Source organism: Zingiber officinale, chromosome 8B, assembly GCF_018446385.1.
Source record: "Zingiber officinale cultivar Zhangliang chromosome 8B, Zo_v1.1, whole genome shotgun sequence".
Lineage (NCBI taxonomy): Eukaryota > Viridiplantae > Streptophyta > Magnoliopsida > Zingiberales > Zingiberaceae > Zingiber > Zingiber officinale.
The window spans coordinates 114,174,831-114,194,066 of record NC_056001.1 but is presented as its reverse complement, the minus strand read 5'-3'; the positions used below and the strand labels follow the sequence as shown (position 1 = coordinate 114,194,066).

Below are 19,236 nucleotides of genomic sequence, written 5' to 3'. Positions count from 1 at the left end.
CCGTCCTAGGTTATGTAAAAGAAGGAAAATTATGATGTTAGTTTATAGTCGACCATCAAGTGATTAAATGATGGGAGAAATTTTTTTTTCCCGAGAGCATATGTCTATCAAAAATTCACACATTATTCCATTATAATAAAACTGTTACCCTCTAATCAACTAAACATCTTATTGGAATGGTTCGATCCAAATCTAGCATCACCAAATCCAATTGGTAATACAAGCATATCACTTATCAAGTCCAGTTTGAATTATTCTAACCAGGATTTGAACAAAATCGAAGTATAATTTAAACTAATTTAAATTCAAATTTGATTTGAGTTATTCATACTTTAATTTAACAGTAAATTATGAAAAAAAATCTTCAACCATAACTTAAACTTTACCCTAGTCGCCATGTCAAAAACATAATGAATATTAATTTATTTAATTATTCTTATTTTTATAGGTAAAAATAAATCTGAAAGAATTTATTTAACTCTTTCTAAATTTAATATATTTGAATTAGAATATAATATATTTTTTATCAAATTGAGCACGATTCTTTTTTTCATCTAACCAATCGATTCAACCTAAGCCAATCAATTGATATGACTCCCAATCGGATTGGTCAAACGGAAAAAGAATCGAATTCAATTTGATAAAAAATATACTAATTTCTAGTTTAAATTACTAAATTTTAAAAAAATATATATCTTTATTTTGGTTATTTTTATCTATAAAAAATGAAGGACAATTAGATAAATTGAAATGTATTAGAAGTTGCAAACACGGAGTGGAAACAAACTTTAAACTTTTTCTGATACAGGAGGGAGAATGGTTTGTCAGTATGGACTTTTGAACAATTGTTCCATAATTTAAACGGTAAATTAGAGAAAAATCCCTAATCACAATGTTAACTTTGCATGCAATCCCTATGTCCAAAAAACTTTGTTTCCACTCCCTGCATGCAAAGTATTACTTGTTACAACTCCTTCGTACAAATATTGATACCTAAATTGTGTTGGACCTCGTGGTAGTTTTGATGTGATCAACCAAGTTAGTTAGGTCCTGTTGTGTTTGATCCCTGTGTCTGAGTGTGCAGGAACTTAGGAGCACAGGAAGTCGAGCGGAAGACGCAGCTAGCGAGAAGGACGGCACGGGAAGGGAGCCGACGGGCTCGGTGCGTCCGAAGGACGAGAGAGCTGCGGAAGAGTACTCCGGTGGGCGTGAAGAGCGTGCGCGGCGTTCGAGGGACGTTAAGCCGGGACGGAAGGCTGCTCGAGGAAGGCCGGGAATTGGGTTCGGGTGAGCCCTATTCCGGTTGGCCGCAATCACCCAAAAGAACGAAGCGAAGGAAGCTGAAGAAACTAAGCTGAAAGCTTGGAGGCGCCCTTGAAGGCGCCTTCAAGCCTGTTGAAGGCGCCTTCAACAGGTCAGTTTTGGCCATTTGCGTGAGGATAAAGTTTTATCCGTGGCCGCCTGCGCTGAACCTTGTTGGAGGCGCCTTGGACCCTCGGGATAGACTTTCCAGGAGCTATAAAAAGGCCCCTGGAGCTAGGAATTCAATCACAACTCAACCATTCAATCTGTAGTGTTTCCTAGCAATAGTTCTGAGCTTTTGAAAGTGTAAAAGGCTTCTCCGCCTTCAGCAAAGGAGAGTTTCTTTTAGTGCGCTTCTATTGCCCTGGATTAACAACCTCCTTGGTTGTAACCAGGTTAATTCTTCTGTGTCTTTCTTTTACTGTCTTATTATTTTGTTAACTATTGCACTAACTGAGTTGAAAGTACGAGGAGGGTATAGTTACTTTTTGTTTTCAGCAATTCACCCCCCTCTTGCCGGTCTCCGCTGCACCAATAAGTGGTATCAGAGCCTGATCGCCTCAGAAGGACTAACCGTCAACTGAAGCACTACGATCAAGACGATGGCCGGAGCGAACATCCATCCCCCGAAGTACGACGGAGACTTCGCCACATGGAAGCGCAAAATGGAGGTATTTTTTAAAATGGATTTTGATATTCTTATTACAATGAAATATGGTTTTGCAGCGCCGAAAGACAAAGAAGAAAACACATGGAGCAAGAAGGAGCAAGCCGATTTCGTCACCAACGGAAAGGCAGAGTTCCACCTGCTCAGTGTGCTGCCGCTGCAGGAGGTAAATCGGATCGGAAGTTATGACTCAGCGAAAGATCTCTGGGAGAAATTCCTGGAGCTTCACGAAGGTACTTCCGAAGCGAAGTTAGCAAAGCGCGACATCCTCCGGAACCAGTTAACGAATCTGCGGATGAACCAAGGCGAGAAGGTAGCGCAACTCCAAGCGAGAATCAAGGAGCTGATAACGCAACTAACGAACCTTGGAGAAGAGGTAACCAACCGGGATTCTATCCGATACGCGCTCAATGCCTTCCCGAGAACTCCAGAGTGGGCCTCCTTAGTAGATGCGTATTACATCTCTAAGGACCTCGAGGTAAGTACGTTAGAACAATTATTTTCCACTTTCGAACTTCACGAGTCTCGAGTTTCAGAACCCAACGGAGCAGAGAAGACAAGTCAGAATATTGCCTTAAAGGCAAAGATGAACAGTTCTGACTCCGAAGCCTCAGTCGACGAATCCGAAGAGGCACTACTGGTAAGACGCTTCAATAAGTTTTTCAGTACTAATAAATTTAAACCGCAGAGGCATCATCGAAAGAAGAGGACGGTTCGCTGCTATAACTGCAACGAAGAGGGGCACATCAAAGATGACTGCCCAAAGCTAAAGAGAAAGGAGAAAGAAAGGGAAAAGCCAAAATACAAGAAACCAGAACCCTCCAAACACAAGAATCTGAAGGCTATTTGGTCAGATTCGTCAACCTCTGAGTCGGACATCGAAGAATTCTCAGGGTTAGCGCTATTGGCGAACCATCAACCGGAAGAAGACTCAAGCTCAGAGATGAGCATCGATGAAGGGGGAGAAACCTCAGAAGGAGAAAGCAATGATGAAGGGGGAGCATCGCAAGATGAGGTAAGTAAGGTACGTTCCCTAAACTCTAAACAGTCTTTTGAGTTTATTAAAGCTTTGTCTAAAGAATTAGATCAATTAGAAAAAGAAAATGAAAATTTAAAATCTGAAAATAAAAATATAAAATTAGAAATTGAGAAGTTAAGAAATAATACATGTTTAAATAGATTTCCAAATTCAAAAATTAAAGTTTATGGAAAATTGAACTGGTACATTAGAAACCATCAGGGTCAACTTAGAAGAATACCCAAAAATTATGTACCCCCTAAGTATCTGAATAACCCTAAAGGTAGGAACCTCTATTGGGTTCCAAAATCTGTGCTTAATTAATTTTTCAAAAATTAAAAGCTTACAATGAGAAAATTAAACATTGAAATTCTTTATGGAAGCTTTGTCTAAGGAAGTGGTTGTTGCTCCAATACCCAAGAAGGCCTAGTGCCTCGCCACGACCTAGAAGCTAAAATATTGAAAGAAAATGTTTAAATAACTTTCTGAAAAAGCATTAAACAAAAATTAAATAATGCTTTGAAAGTTTATCAAATGTTTGTTAAAATAAACAAAAATTCCTTAGAAATTTGTTAAAAAAAAATTCTAATTTAATTTTTTTTTTGGGTTAGAAATTTTCTTCTGGAAAATTCTAAAAAAATCATTCACTTGACTTAGAATTATTTTTTTTTTTTTTGGAACATTTGAACATTTACTTAGGATTTTTTTTTTACTTAGATTTTTTTTGGAAAATTCATTTTTAACTTAGACAATTTTCAAAAACTTCAATCTTACTTGAAATTCTTAAGACCCCATTTTTTGCTGTGATCAAAGGGGGAGAGAAAAGTACAAGTTTAGGGGGAGTTAAAAAAATTTTTAAAAAAAAATTCTTTTTCTTGCAATTTTACTAATTGCAAAAATTATACTTAACTTGTTAGTTTAGTAATTTTTTCTTTAAAATTACTGTTTATGTCTATTTTTAACCCTAACTTGAACTTGGGTTGATGCACATCAAAAAGGGGGAGATTGTTGGACCCCGTGGTAGTTTTGATGTGATCAACCAAGTTAGTTAGGTCCTGTTGTGTTTGATCCCTGTGTCTGAGTGTGCAGGAGCTTAGGGAAGACGCAGCTAGCGAGAAGGACGGCACGGGAAGGGAGCCGACGGGCTCGGTGCGTCCGAAGGACGAGAGAGCTGCGGAAGAGTACTCCGGTGGGCGTGAAGAGCGTGCGCGGCGTTCGAGGGACGTTAAGCCGGGACGGAAGGCTGCTCGAGGAAGGCCGGGAATTGGGTTCGGGTGAGCCCTATTCTGGTTGGCCGTAATCACCCAAAAGAACGGAGTGAAGGAAGCTGAAGAAACTAAGCTGGAAGCTTGGAGGCACCCTTGAAGGCGCCTTCAAGCCTGTTGAAGGCGCCTTCAACAGGTCAGTTTTGACCGTTTGCGTGCGGATAAAGTTTTATCCGCTGACCGAGCTGGAGGCGCCTTGGACCCTCGGGATAGACTTTCCAGGAGCTATAAAAAGGCCCCTGGAGCTAGGAATTCAATCACAACTCAATCATTCAATCTGTAGTGTTTCCTAGCAATAGTTCTGAGCTTTTGAAAGTGTAAAAGGCTTCTCCGCCTTCAGCAAAGGAGAGTTTCTTTTAGTGCGCTTCTATTGCCCTGGATTAACAACCTCCTTGGTTGTAACCAGGTTAATTCTTCTGTGTCTTTCTTTTACTGTCTTATTATTTTGTTAACTATTGCACTAACTGAGTTGAAAGTACGAGGAGGGTATAGTTACTTTTTGTTTTCAGCAATTCACCCTCCTCTTGTCGGTCTCCGCTGCACCAACAAATTGCCCCTCAGATTTTTTAGATACAAAAATTCCAAAATTGAGTACAAAAAGTCCAAAAATGAGTATAATTCTTCTTAAAGTCAGTACTTTATATTAAAAATCGAGTATATTTTCTATCAAAATTGTCCCTCTTATTTTTTAGGTATAAAAAGTCTAAAAATAAGTATAATTCATGTTAAATTTATCACTTTACACTATAATCTAGTACTCTATACTATGATCGAGTATATTTTCTATCGAAATTAACCCTCATATTTTTCGGTACAAATAGTCTAAAAATGAGTATAATTCCTATTAAATTCAGCACATTAAACTAAAATCGAGTATATTTTGAGGTGAAAAAAGAATCGTACTCAATTTGATAGAAAATATACTAGATTCTAAGTTAATATACTCAATTTAAGAGGATTTATACTGATTTTTAGACTTTTTGTACCTAAAAATATCATGAGCAATTAGGTAAAGATGTTTGACTGGGGAGTGAAAACAAAGATTTTCATGGATGGAGACTGTATGCAAAGATTTGTTTGCCAATAGGAACTGTATACAAAATTATCCTAATTTAAACCTATTTAAATTAAAATTATATTAAAATAATTATATTCAGTTCAAGTTTGACTTGTGAACTGTTCATGAATAGTTAAATAAAATATTATGAGTTCGAATTTAAGTTCGATTTGAATTCCATAATTTTAAATATGAATGAAATATTTTTCAACCGCTTGTAAAGCTGACGAACAAAACGGATGCTCCCTTTTCTCCAAATGGGTGGGCAAGTCACTGTCACATGTGGAGAAGTAACAAGATGGTCAAAATGCTCATTGTTCGGTAGCTCAATTAAATTGTATTCATAAGTCATATAAAATGACAATTTTCTATTTCGATTTATTAAGAAGACTTGTAAATTTGAAAAAAAGGAGTAAATGGAGAAAATAGCTATTTAAAGCCAATTTCGACCAGTCGATTCAATTAAGAATATATTGAATTCCACGAAGACCATTACAATGGAAAAGAATTCTTTAGAAAAGTAAAAATAGAATTGGCATGTGCTCATGTCCTTGACAATTAGGGTAAGAAATTTAATAAACAGCATTTCCATAAACACCGTTAAACAAGTTGAATATTAGTAAGGCTTGTAGTCATCGATTTGATGCTTTTAGTTTGATTACACGTGGCCAAAGCAGATCTGAGGTAGGGTTTGGTTAGAGGGAGCTAACAATAGAGTTCAGCCCAACTGTCTGTATCCCGGTAATGAATGGATAAAATAGAATGAGAAAAAGTAAATTTAATTAATGCCACTAGTGATAATTTAGAACAATTAGAAAATTACAAAAATGAAACATTTCATTTTGAACAAAGAAAAGCGATTAATCAGGCCCGACAACGAATTTTCCAACAAGCTTTACAAGGAGCTCTAGGAACTTTGAATAGTTGCTTGGATAATGAATTATATTTCCGAAAGAGCTCTAGGAACTTTGAATAGTTGCTTGAATAATGAGTTACATGTCCATATGATCTGTGCTAATATTCGTATCCCCGATCGGCCAGGTTATTGAAAGTCTATTTGGTCGGCCAGGTTTGGACGAGGTGTTTGCGGCCGCGAAAAGCCTAGACCAAGGTGTCTGAAGTGAGATTGAGTAACGTCCATAAGTAAACTTTCTGTTGGTCTGAAGTGAGATTTGTGTTGCGATACAATTCCCAAATATACATATTCAAATAACTTCTTCAAAATATTATCCATATTAGAATAGGTTATTATACTTGCTAACAATTTTTATATTGCTTTGACATTATTATATGGCTATACAGAAAGTCATTATGTAAACTTATATGATAAACAAAGTGATTCAATTAAATAATCAAATTACTTTGATTATGGGAGGTCAATCCTCTCGAAGTGATCATCCCATCCCTTTCATCCTTTTCTCTATTTCCCTACGAGGCAGTTGGGATAGTTGGCACATGGTTCTAGTGTTGGCATCTTGTCGACCCGGTTAGTTACATTTGGTATTCTATCTTCACCATAGCTCTCTCCTATTCTTTTGCCCCAATAAATGTAGTGGGCAAAACTACCCACATTTAAGTCCAAAGGAACTCATTTAACTATAGTAACCACTTTTAGTTCATGTCAACTAGAAAGAATTAAACCTTCAGACAATGAGGTTAGTCTACTGGCTATTTTCCAGAAATATTCAGATAAAAAAATATGAAAATATATATAAAGGGAGAAAGGTTAAGCATTACCTTCCACCAATTCCAGATGTCTGCTAAATTCCAATTCGTGTCTATAACCAAACAGCTTTTCTTCTTCTTTGTTTTTTCCCCTGCCGACCCTTTTGTCTGATAAGATCATATGTATAGTTATTGACTCACAAAAAACATGTAGATTGACTTGACTTTGATGTAGTTAGTTGATATTAACTTACATGTATGGCCTTTAAGTTTCTGGCAGAGAACAGACATCACTTATCCACTTGTTGTTGAGATATAGACATGTGAGACATTGTCATGCACTGTCATCCTTTTTGGTGCTGTGTGTTCAAATCAAAAGGCAAAGATTCCTGATCGACAAAGACATGTCACTCAACATAAATAAAAGACAATTACTTTGAAAGATATGCATTAGATGCATGTGCCCATGAAACATGCACCTACAAAAAATACATGTTTGTGCTTTAAGTAGCATGCCTATGAGCAAGTCTTTTATCCTTTTTCCCTTCAATGGACCAGCTTTGTTGCAGTATGGAAACAGGACTTGCTCTTAACAAAAGAAAATCCATAAATTAATAGGAACTCACCAAAAAAATCAAGGTCAAGTGGTCTAACATTTTGGCTAGCATACAAGTTCATTACAAGAAAGAAGATTTCACAAACAGAAAATGTAAAAGTGATGGAAAATGCTCTTCACTCTTATATAAATTCTAAACAAAACCAAACAAGCATCCTAAACTGAGTCTGTCAATGAAAACATTTGATTGAGTTCAGATTATAGCACAAATCGTGCTTGAATTCATGCACACCTCTATTTGATTTGTTTGCGATTGAATGGATGACTCTTTGTAGGTCAAAGATGCAAATTCAACAAGTTTACATGTAATGAAGATAGTTTAAAGATAAAGAAAGTAATTTCTCCTGATTTGGCTTGTTAAAATGAGGACTTCTAAGCCAGGTAAGAAACTTTGCAATTTACACAAGCAACTAGTTAAGTAACTGTCTACATTTGATTTGATAAAGAAAGCTGACTTGTCTTCTTTAAGAAAGACAGGGACTCAGCAATTAGTTAAGTCCATGCAACAAGCCATGTACTTAAGATGGTAAACACTGCAAAGGCATGCTTAACCTCTTCAGCAGAGGAATCTTCTCGGCTGCTCTGCACCATATAATACTTCACAGTTCAAGACAAGTCAACCTTTGAACATTTGAAAGAATCAGCAAGATGACTGAAATAATAAAAATCCAACTGTGGAATATTGGGACTCTTATCATCTGCATTTTAGTGATCCAAGTAGTTTCTCTCTCAGTCTCTCTCTCTCTTTCTTGGAAGTAGGCTCTCTCTTGGAAGAACAACAAAAGGTATGTCCTATATGCTATAACTAGATCAAGAAATTCATTGTAAAATATCAAATTCTCAATTACTCTAGATGCAGTCGCTCTACTTTGTTCAGATAAATCAAGAAGAAGCACTGGTAACCTAATCTTCCTTTAAAAGTCTCAAAAAGTTATTCTAGCATTTTGCAATTGTTTACACCAGATAATTCTTGTCTGAATGTTCTCATTAAAATTTCAATGGTTTTTCTTCTCGCATGCTCATCCCCTTCATTTTGCATTAGTGGAACATGATTGATAAAATCACCCTGTGCTATGGCCATGTACCTTTGTAGTCCTTTTTCCTTTTCTCTGTCTTTTCATCTTTTTATATTCTCTTTCCTATTCTTTCTTTGTTTTCTTTGATCTGAGCATAGTTCTTGAAATTTTATCAAGTATCTAAGTAACAACCTTGTGTTTGTGTAAGTAATTGGCAATATTGCTTCAAAATATGGTGACATATGTTGGTGAAACAAGAACCACGCTTTGTAACCTTTTTTGCAGTCATATTCTAGCCTGCTTTGTGGTTCTTGGTACTTCTAATAGCATTTACAGTCATATGTTTTATGCACATAAAACTGCCATAAGCTAATCATGAAAAAGAAATTCAGTTTTGCCATGTTGCTGATTCTCTATGTTAACTTGTACTGCAGAATAATTGGCAACTACTTTTTCTCAAATTTCAGCAATGATTCTGCACAAATTAAGGATCTTACCTGTTTTCTTGTCAATAATAATACCCTTGGCAACCTCGCTCTCCTTCAACTTCCCTAGCTTCGATGGGACTTCAAAGATCACATTTGAAGGTGATGCAGTCATTAATGGCTCCACCATAATGCTCACCAAGGAAGGTGCCAATTTGGCGAGCGCTAGTAGAGCAACCTATAAAGACCCCCTTCATCTCTGGAACAACAAAACAAAAGAACTCACTAACTTCACCACACAATTCTCCTTCATCATCGACTCCCATGAGACAAACTATGCCGATGGTTTTGCCTTCTTACTCGCACCATACCCTGCCACGTTGCCCTTATATGCTAAAGGTGGCTACCTTGGCCTTTACTCCAACACCACAATCCTCAATCAAACCAGTAAAACGGTGGCTGTGGAGTTTGACACCTTCAGCAACTATGAATGGGATCCCAAGGGTGAACATCTTGGCATTGACATAAATTCAATCAACTCTTCAACATACGTTCCTTGGAACAGTAGCATCAGGGAACACAGAATCGGTAATGCACGGGTGAATTATGATTCCATCACCCACAACTTGAGCCTCTTCTTGACCTATCCAGAGACAAATCAATCACCAAGTGCCAATTACAGCATAAGTTACATTGTTGATCTGAGAGAGGCCTTACCAGAACTTGTAACAGTAGGCTTCTCCGCAGCCACTGGTAACTTCACCGAGACGCATACCATTCTATCATGGTCCTTCAACTCGACTCTGCAACCAAAGAAGAAAAAAAACATCCTTATAATCATCATCGGCTGTGCCATTGGAGTGGTATTGACGGTGGCAATATGCTTGATATGTTTCATTTGTGGCAAGAACAGGAGGAAGAAGAATCATGCAAAGGAGCACATGGACTGTGATGAGGATATAGATCACGAGTTTGAGAGCGAAGGAGGACCGAAGAGGTTCTCTTTCCAGGAACTGTCATTTGCAACAAAGGACTTCTCAGAAGAGAAGAAGCTTGGAGAGGGTGGCTTCGGATTGGTTTACAAAGGATGCTTGAGAGACATCAACCTCGATGTGGCGATCAAGAGGATTTCCAAGGGCTCGAAACAGGGGAGGAAGGAGTATATCTCAGAGGTGAAGATCTTCAGCAGGTTGAGACATCGGAACCTGGTGCAGCTCATCGGGTGGTGCCACACCAAAGGCGAGTTCTTGCTCGTCTACGAGTTCATGCCCAATGGGAGTCTCGATTCTTACCTATACAGCAAGGCGAAGTTTCTACAGTGGCCGGCGCGGCACAGGATCGCGATGGGCTTGGCCTCGGCGCTCTTCTATCTGCACGAGGAGGGGCAGCAATGCGTGGTTCACCGCGACATCAAGCCGAGCAATGTGATGCTGGACTCAGCGTTCAACGCCAAGCTCGGCGATTTCGGTCTCGCGAGGCTCGTCGACCACGACAGCGACCTGCAGACCACGGATCTGGCCGGCACCAAGGGGTACATGGCGCCGGAGTGCTTCTACACCGGCAAGGCAAGTAAGGAATCGGACGTCTACAGCTTCGGCATTGTGGCGCTCGAGATCGCGTGCGGGAGACGGACGATCGAGCCGAACGAGCAGAAGAGCAAGACGAGATTGGCGGAATGGGTTTGGAATCTCTACGGAAGGGGGAAGATCTTGGAAGCGGTGGATGAGAGGCTTGAGGGGAACTTCGAGGAGAGGCAGATCGAGAGCCTGATGGTGGTGGGGCTGTGGTGCGCCCACCCGGACTCGTCTCTGCGGCCATCCATCAAGCAGGCGATCAGCGCGCTGAGCTTCGAGGCGCCCTTGCCGGTGCTTCCTCCAAACCGGCCCGTGCCGATGTACTTCACGCCGGAGTTCGAAACGTTCGCCGCCGGGGAGAATTCGTCGGTGGCGAATTCCGCGCCGTCCGGCCAGTTCACGCACTCGTTCGAGTTGACCTTGTCGCCCAACTCGCTTTTGAACAGCAATTCTGAAACTTAGAAAGGAAAAGTTATTACACAAAGTTTAGGGGGCGAAAAGAAAATATGTGACCAATTGATAGATATTATAATTATTGTAAAAAGTACTCCTTACCAACAGAATTTTCACATATTAATATTGTATTGCATTTTTAGTAATTTTTTAAAAAACTAATTTTAGAATTTTTAATATTGTCATGTAAAATTTTCTGATGTTTAATTAATTCTATGCTTGAAATTATTAATAAAACAGTCAAATTAGATTGAAGCCAAAATTAATAGAGCAATTTTGACCTTGTTAGAATACAGTACGCAATTTACTTTGATCAAACTGAAATAATAACTAAAACAAAGCTAAATCAACCCCGGGATAACGGTACATTGGTAAGTTTGTTAATTTTTTTAAAGTGATATTTGGTTAAATAATGAAAATGATTATAGGTATGAGTTTGAAAGTAAGATCGAAGAAGAATGAAAATAAAATCTACCTAATTATATGAGTTTGATTGATTTCTAGAAATTTAGAAATCATTCTCAAATTATCATTTCCAAACTTATAATCCAATTACTATTTTTTACTATCATTCCATTTCCTTATTTTCAAACCTTATTCAATCCAAACATTAAAAATAGAGCATCGAAGGGTCATCGCCGGGGATTCCTTCCTTGTCTCGACACTGACGCTGCTTGTGTTGTAAGCAGAAGCAAAATTCCTGAGATCAATAGGAATACCACGTTCTCAATATTTATCTTCTTGAATTTCAAACAGGATCAAATATATAAGACAAGATATCAACCATAATTGGAAAATAAACAAAGCAAAATTCAACCATCAACCAATTTGGTTATCAAACTCATTACTTTTTCATAGAAGTAAACGACCTCACCAAAAGTTTCGCGCTCTGTATGATGCTGCTTTTCTTTGGCCCTTTCCTCGACCAAGAACTGCCTCCTCCTCAAGTTGAGATTTTCCCCATATGCAAATCGTCAATTAAATACGATTTGTTACAACATTTAAGGAGCATCTCAGTTCATCTGATGCTACTTTGATTATTGAAAAATAATAAAAAAAAATAGCTTGAAGGCATTATGAATGGGAACAGATTGTCAATATTACCCTTCAGATCGCGTGTTTACTTCCGAAGTCTTATAGAGAAGAATCACCAAATAATGCTTACGTAGTTGTTAACTTATTATAAGGTTAGTTTACGCAATTATCATTGTTCTATCGATTTTTTTTTTTTTTTTTTTTTGAAGAATCCACAGTTATTATTTCTAATTGATGGATTTAATTATAAGTTGTAGATATAAGTACAATTTGAACCCATTAAAGTGATCTAACTTAGATTTATTAGATTTCAGTTGTTGGATGTAGACTTTGTATTTGTAGAATTTATCGTCCCACATTTATTATTATCTATGGGTTGATAATAGATATCCACTATATATAGATTTGGTCTCTAATCTTGGTAGAGCTTTTAGTTCCTCATTGACCTAAAGCTTTTCGACGCCATCCCTCCTAAGTTCCTTGAAAGACCTTCCTTTTCTTTCCGCTGCATCTTCTTCCACATGAATTATTTCTGGACGACGCTAAAGACAATGATGACTTCTCAATCAGGTTCCTTATCATATTTGTTTGTGTATTTATTTTTCTTATGTTATGTTTTCGATGAAACGAATATTCATGCTCACATATTCTTATTTTTCTTATTCGAAATCTTATTTTGATTGTCTAGAATTCATGCGGCTTAGGTTTTATAAGAACTATCAATTGGTATCAGAGCTAAGGTTCTGTTTCATCGTTTTCATTGACAATATAGTATATGTTTTTCGTTGATATGTTATTTATATACTAGATTAAGGGGGCGTTTGGTTTAGGATAATAAGAGTGGGGAATGGGAATGAGAATCATTGATTGTCATTGTTAATGTTTGGATTATAGGAATAAGAATACAAATAAGGGAATGAATCATTGAAATTGGGTAATAACTCATTCCCATGTATTTCCCCTTCAATGAGCCATTATCCTATTTTCATCCATCAAAATATTCCCTTATTCCAAAAATACCTTTGACTTAAAACTAAATTTTTCTCTATTAATATCGAATATCAAAATATATATATATTTTTTCTTTCATATCACTTCTCTCTCATCATTTTATCATACACTTTCTCTCTCATCATTTTATCATACACTTTCTCTCTCCTTAATCTCTCCTATCACACCCTCTTTCCTTTTTTGTTCTCATTACACTTTCTCTCTCCTCAATTTCTTCCATCGCACTCTCTTCCTTTTTTTTTTTTCTCATCACACTTTCTCTCTCCTCAATCTCTCCCATCATACTCTCTTTTCTCTTTTTTTTCTCATCACACTTTCTCTCTCATCATATTTTCTCTTTCCTCAATCTTTCTTGTCACACTCCCTCCTTTTTTCTCTCAACACACTTTCTCTCTCCTCAATCTCTCCCATCATACTCACTGTTCTCTTTTTTTCTTATCACACTTTCTCTCTCATCATACTTTTTCTCTCACCATACTTTCTCTCTCCTCAATCTCTCTCATCACACACTCTCTCCTCATTTTTTCTCATTATATTTTCTCTCTCTTCATCCTCTCCCATCATCTTTTCTCTCACATCATACTTTCTCTCTCATCTTCTCTCATCATGCTCTCTCCAATCACACTCTCTTTTCTCATTTTCTCTCATCACACTTTCTCTCTCTTCATTCTTTCTCATCATACTTTCTCTCTTATCATTCTCTTTAATCATATTTTTCTCTCACATTCATATTTCTCTCACATCTATTTTTTTTCTCTTATTTTTCTTTAAGGGTAAAAACAGAAATTTTGATTTATTCCGATAGAAGATATGCAACTAACCAAACATTGCTTTTAAGAGTGATATCCATGCTCATACTCATTCCCATTCTACAATATAATGATTCCCATTCCAATTCCTATTCCTAGGAAAGAACCAAACGCCCCCTAAGTTTTCCTAGTGTAATACAATTTGTTATCGTTGAAAATTATGGAGAAAATTAGGATAGATTTGTTTTTCGAGTTTTTTGTGTTTCTATGAAGAACACGAAGAATGGCAAAATCTTCGTTGTTTAATTTAATTTTAGATAAAATTGTGATTGTTCAATCGATTACTTTGATCGAATAATCGTTTGTCAACCTAAAATTTTAAATAGAAATAATTGAAATTTTCAATCGATAAATAATTTTAAACTCCCAACTACTTAATTATCAATCAACTAGAATTATTTTTTAATCGATTGAAATTATTATTATTATTTTTATTAAGTTTTTTTTTTTAATTACCGTTGCTGTTTCAACGTGAAACAGAAACGAAAAAAAAAGTCAGGATTTCGAATGAAATAGTAAAAGAAAAAAAAACACGGTTTCGAATGAAATTTTCTAATAAAACATTCAAAACAGTGAAAGTAAAAGAAAAAAAATTAAAAAAGTAAATATATTTACTCTAATGAAAATACATATGTATTAAGAGATTAAATAGTATTTTTATATAAAATCATGTAGTCGTATATAGTAGATTGTTAAATCGATTGTGCTAATCAATTGGATAAAATTAATCGACTGTCATATAGTATCAATCAATTAATAAGTCTAATTTGGAGTTGTTAAGGCTGCTTAAGTAATTTTTATTCAAATTAAGTTCTTAGAATTTTCTTGAGTCTATCCACACAATGCGCTACTAAGTTGAACTAATGTGTTGGCTCAAAGAAAGACACCTTAGGTAAGTTTAGTACATTTTGTGTTGGTAAACGTATATTTATGCTAAAAGTAATCGGCCCAAAGAAAAATTACTTTTATGTCAGATATATGTATTAAGGTAACTTACAACTATGGAACAAAATATTATTTTGTTTAGATCATGGACAAAATATGTCGGCCCAAAGGAAGACATATTATGTGACTGATTAAGGTTGTTGTGAGCTATATACTAAAATATAACTCATATAAAGTATCATATTATGTGCACAATGGGTCAGCCCAAAGGAAGACACATTGTGTGGCCAATTAAAGTTTGAATTATATTAGAGAGTATCACTAATAAATAATGTGTCGACCCAAAGGAAGACACATTATATTGTATTTGATATCTCATAAAGAGCTCATTTATATACATTTAAAATTTTATTTATTTGCATAATTTTATATTATTTATATGTTCTTGGCTTTAATTAAATCGTGAACTTAAATAAATTTCTATCTTTAAATTTCAGTGCAATCTGTAATTGTCAGTATTAATAACATTTCAATATTAACTGATTCGAATTTTACTGAATGGAAAGAATATGTGACCGTAGTCTTAGGCTGCATGAACTTAGACTATGCATTAAGAAATGATTGTCCCGCACCTTTGACCAGTGCTAGTATTATATAGCAGAGGGTTGAATTTTAACTGTGGGAGGAATCAAATCGCATGTGTCTGAGTATTATGAAGCTTTCCATCCCGACACCAATAAAGGGCTCAATAACAGAGAAAGGAGATGCTAGGAGTTTCCTGAACCAATTAGCAGACCGATTCACCTCAAATGAAAAGGTCGAGACTACCACACTTCTTACGAAGGTAACCATACGATACAATGGTAAAGGAAACATAAGGAAATACATTATAGAGATGCCCAATATAATGACAAATCTGAAAGCACTAAAACTCGATATGTCTGAGGGTATGTTAGTGCATTTCATCTTGATGTCTCTACCTACACGGTTCACTCCTTTTAAGATATCATATAATACTGTAAAGGAAAAGTGGACATTGAATGAACTCATTGCTCAATGCTTGCAAGAGGAAGGAAGACTAAAGATTGAGACATCTGAGAGTGCTCATTTAGCATCTGATTCTCAAAGTGTGAGCAAGAAACGAAAGAGGATCAATAACAAAAGAAAATGAAAACAAACTGCAAATTCTGAAGGCAATGGTCATAAGGAGCACAAGAAAAAGGATAAGGAATCCACTTGTTTCTTTTGCAAGAGAAAAAGGTCAGATGAAGAAATACTATCTCAAGTACGCCAACTGATGTGTAAAGAAAGGTAAACTTCTCAACTTTGTTAGTTCGAAAGCCATTTGATTCAGATAAACCAAGACGACTCTCTGTCCATCCCTAGTCAGTCCTACCAATTGGGCGATGAACTCCATTCGGCCATGCCGACCCAATGCCCTGCGAGCCTCCACTCGATCTATCAATCCACACCAAAGATGATAGACCGACATTAAGAATGTCCAAAACTCCATTCGGCCTCACCGACCCGACGCCCAGCTCAACTCCACTCTGAAGGGTTTAGCTGATCTCGCCCATCTTCAACTGCATTCGGCCAATCGTATGCCTAGCTTTGGTAGGGGATCATATCGTCCACATACCAAAGATGAATAGACATTATGAATGGCCTTCAAAGGAACACCCAACTCCTGCCAACCCAACTCTTTCGGATGAACAGACATTAAGAATGACCTTCAAAGGAACACTTGACTCCTTAGGCTTAGATCCCCCACTCACTGCTCCACTCCTTGCCAACCTGACTCTCCTAGATAAATAGATATTAAGAATAACCTTCAAAACCCCACTCGACCCACTCAACCATAAGAGGAAGAAGTCAAAATATCGACTCCTCCAGCTGGGCTTAGCTCCCCCAACACACTACTCCACTTAGTCACTTGACGCCCTACTCAGCTTCACCAATCTAACAAACTCATGTCATTCGATTCATCCCCACCGACTTGACTCGATCCTTCTTTATTTAGTGGGTCAGGTTCTTTGGCCCAACTAATTCTATATCTTATGGGCTTGGGACAACACTTGGATTGACGCAACACATGGAATAACGTGTAGGATGTCAAAGCACGTGGAGCATTATGGTTATACAGATACGGAGCATGGACGACAAGGCTATCTGATATGGTGAAACTATAGCGATGTGACATTTTCCTTACTATAACACGACGTCCAATTAATGAGGAAAGAGGTATTATTTCTTTTTCAACAGTGCTATAAAAGGGACCCACTCCTGTAGACAGAGGTACGCATATGCTTGCACACATACATGCTCTTCATCTTTCATCTTCTCCTTCTCTCCCATTGGAGGCTGACTTAAGCATCGGAGTAGACGAGTCGGGCACCCCAGCCTCCATTTTAACCCTCTTCTTCTCACTCTCTTTCTTGCAGACTTCGGAGACTCTCCTAGTGATTAACTTCCCTTTTTCAACATATGGCGACCGTCAACACAACGATAGCTCACCAGAGTAAATGAGTCAGACTTTCTGTTCATCTTCTCCTTCTTTTACATTGGAGACTAAATTAGGCGTTAGAGTAGACGAGTCGAGCATCCCAGCCTTCATTTTAACCCTCTTCTCCCTCTCTTTCTTGCAGACTTCCGAGACTCTCATGGTGATTAACCTTCTTTTTTCGCATATGGCGACCGTCAACACAAGCGATAGCTCACCGATGGCTCACCCATCGACGGTCTCAGGCAGGAACTGTGATATTGATACAGAACCACTCAGCTAGTCCTTCCAATCAATGACCAACTCAAACAAGTTGGCAAAAAGATGACTGCGCTCCCCCGTCAACCCGTCCCATGACTAACACAGATGAGGTAAATAACGGGTGGCTACTAACCCTTGGAATAGAGACTGACACATGAGGGAGGAAAATTTATTGCAACTTGTGACCAACTCAAACAAATATCAACAGCCGATAAGCACAATCAACTTATCAAAAGGAAGGATATTAAAAGTCATATAGGAATGCAGAAGATTACATTACTTCCACAAATTAACCCAGATGAATGAATATAACTAGATCTGATAAAGGACAAAAAAAAAAAAAAAAAAAAAAAAAAAAACAAACAAACAAACATTTCCTAGTATGGCAGAATTAGTGTTCGAATCAAAGCATAAATTAGGCACCTGAAAACCCGCGCCGATCTGGGCAGATTAGAAGAATCAGGATTAGGAGATCAGAGCAGCTACCTGCAGTCAGCGAAAGAAGCACCCACCCGGCGAACTTCCTTCGAGTGGAGGAATCACGAGGGAACCCGATTGCTACCGTAAAGGCTGCAACTTTACAATCCAGATCGCTCGCGCAATAGAGCCCAGCCCCCTCCGCGGTCATCCCTGATGGCGGTGGTGAGCTAGAGAGGAGATGGCGAAAGGGGGAAGGAAGCAGAGGAAACCCCAAGGCTCCGCCATATGTTGTGCGGGAATCTGGTTGAGGAAAAAGAGGGTCCCACTTACTATCGAGGGCATTGGGGAATATCATTTTGCGCCTCTCTCTCACTGTCACCGCGACCGCGTGGGAGCCCACCAGCCCAGCGAGCGGCAACCGGAGGCGGACACGTAGGGCACCGCGCGCCCGACGCGCGAGGACGGATGCGTAGGGTGATCGCGTCGAAGGCATTGGCAGCGTCGATCCGGCGGTGGGACCACCGGCGGGAGCAAGCAGGACGGCCGACAATCCGCAACCGACCACGCCGTCGACGCCGCCAATGGAGACGGAGACTTTGCGACGATCTCGTGGCGATTTTTGCTTTTCCCGAAACCTTCCTCATTTATATATCCTCCGGGACACACACATACTATATATATATGCGCGCGGCCGTATATTAGTGTTATGCAACAAAATTTTTTTTAACTAATTTAATTTGATTTCACTAAATTTAATTTCATTTTGAATATTACAATTAAAAAATGGAAAATTTAATTATTTTTTTTGAAACAATAATACTTGTGAGAATTACTTTGAAGATCTTATTTAATATCAAATAAAATTTCATATATGTGAAAACTTAATTTAACATATAATTTACTTGAACAAAAAGGTATTGATAATAAATTTTAAATTAAGTGATAATTTTTATAAATATATATTATACTTGAATATTTATTCGTATAAAATGGTAGAAAATTAAAACACCATCTTAGATCATCTGTATCATTAAAAAAATATCCTTCTTTATAAATATTATTAAAATAATATTTTATTTATAAATTCATGCATCAAACATCTCTTTTGTACACAAATGTAATCAAAATTGCACTACTTTTAAAATAATTTTAATTAAAATGGTATGTTTTAAGACAGTGCACTTAGAATATTCGTTTAAACTCTGATTTTATTTATTTTTCTAAATATTTTACTACTGCAGGGCACCAAAGTTGCTT

The 19,236-nt window shown here is 37.5% G+C and overlaps 2 protein-coding genes and 1 long non-coding RNA gene across 8 annotated transcripts; 1 reads left to right on the top strand and 2 right to left on the bottom strand.

Annotated features, from left to right (window-relative positions):
- Window positions 1–5,764: 5,764 nt before the first annotated feature.
- Window positions 5,765–10,462, bottom strand: LOC122017073. 4 transcript variants are annotated; one of them, XR_006121263.1, is made up of 6 exons: window positions 10,324–10,462; window positions 9,749–9,834; window positions 9,104–9,674; window positions 7,229–7,363; window positions 7,047–7,142; window positions 5,765–6,424 (listed from the first exon to the last, which is right to left on the bottom strand). It is a non-coding gene; the product is annotated as an uncharacterized LOC122017073 (long non-coding RNA). The 4 variants fall into 4 exon arrangements; XR_006121264.1 differs by having other exon boundaries at window positions 5,765–6,410; XR_006121262.1 differs by having other exon boundaries at window positions 5,765–6,040.
- LOC122017072 (L-type lectin-domain containing receptor kinase IX.1-like) lies at window positions 8,237–11,204 on the top strand. Of its 3 annotated transcripts, none has more exons than XM_042574547.1 (2): window positions 8,237–8,375; window positions 9,041–11,204. In XM_042574547.1, the coding sequence occupies exon 2, from the start codon at window positions 9,076–9,078 to the stop codon at window positions 11,065–11,067; it is 1,992 nt and encodes a 663-aa protein (XP_042430481.1). In that variant the 5' UTR covers window positions 8,237–8,375; window positions 9,041–9,075; the 3' UTR covers window positions 11,068–11,204. The 3 variants fall into 3 exon arrangements, with proteins under 3 accessions (XP_042430481.1, XP_042430483.1, XP_042430482.1); XM_042574549.1 differs by having other exon boundaries at window positions 8,297–8,375; window positions 9,074–11,204; XM_042574548.1 differs by lacking the exon at window positions 8,237–8,375 and adding an exon at window positions 8,383–8,488.
- A 382-nt stretch (window positions 11,205–11,586) lies between these two features.
- On the bottom strand, window positions 11,587–18,473 carry LOC122017247. Its single transcript, XM_042574807.1, has 2 exons — window positions 17,983–18,473; window positions 11,587–11,758 (listed from the first exon to the last, which is right to left on the bottom strand). The coding sequence occupies exons 1-2, from the start codon at window positions 18,470–18,472 to the stop codon at window positions 11,691–11,693; spliced, it is 558 nt and encodes a 185-aa protein (XP_042430741.1). The 5' UTR covers window position 18,473; the 3' UTR covers window positions 11,587–11,690.
- Window positions 18,474–19,236: the final 763 nt, after the last annotated feature.

Excerpts from the sequence above, each read along its gene's own strand:
- LOC122017072 (XM_042574547.1), top strand. The coding sequence starts at position 9,076 with ATGATTCTGCACAAATTAAGGATCTTACCTGTTTTCTTGTCAATAATA.
- LOC122017247 (XM_042574807.1), bottom strand. The coding sequence starts at position 18,472 with ATGCCTTCGACGCGATCACCCTACGCATCCGTCCTCGCGCGTCGGGCG. Across the intron at positions 11,759-17,982 it reads AGATCGGCGCGGGTTTTCAG|GAATTTTGCTTCTGCTTACA; the intron begins GTGCCTAATTTA and ends TATTGATCTCAG.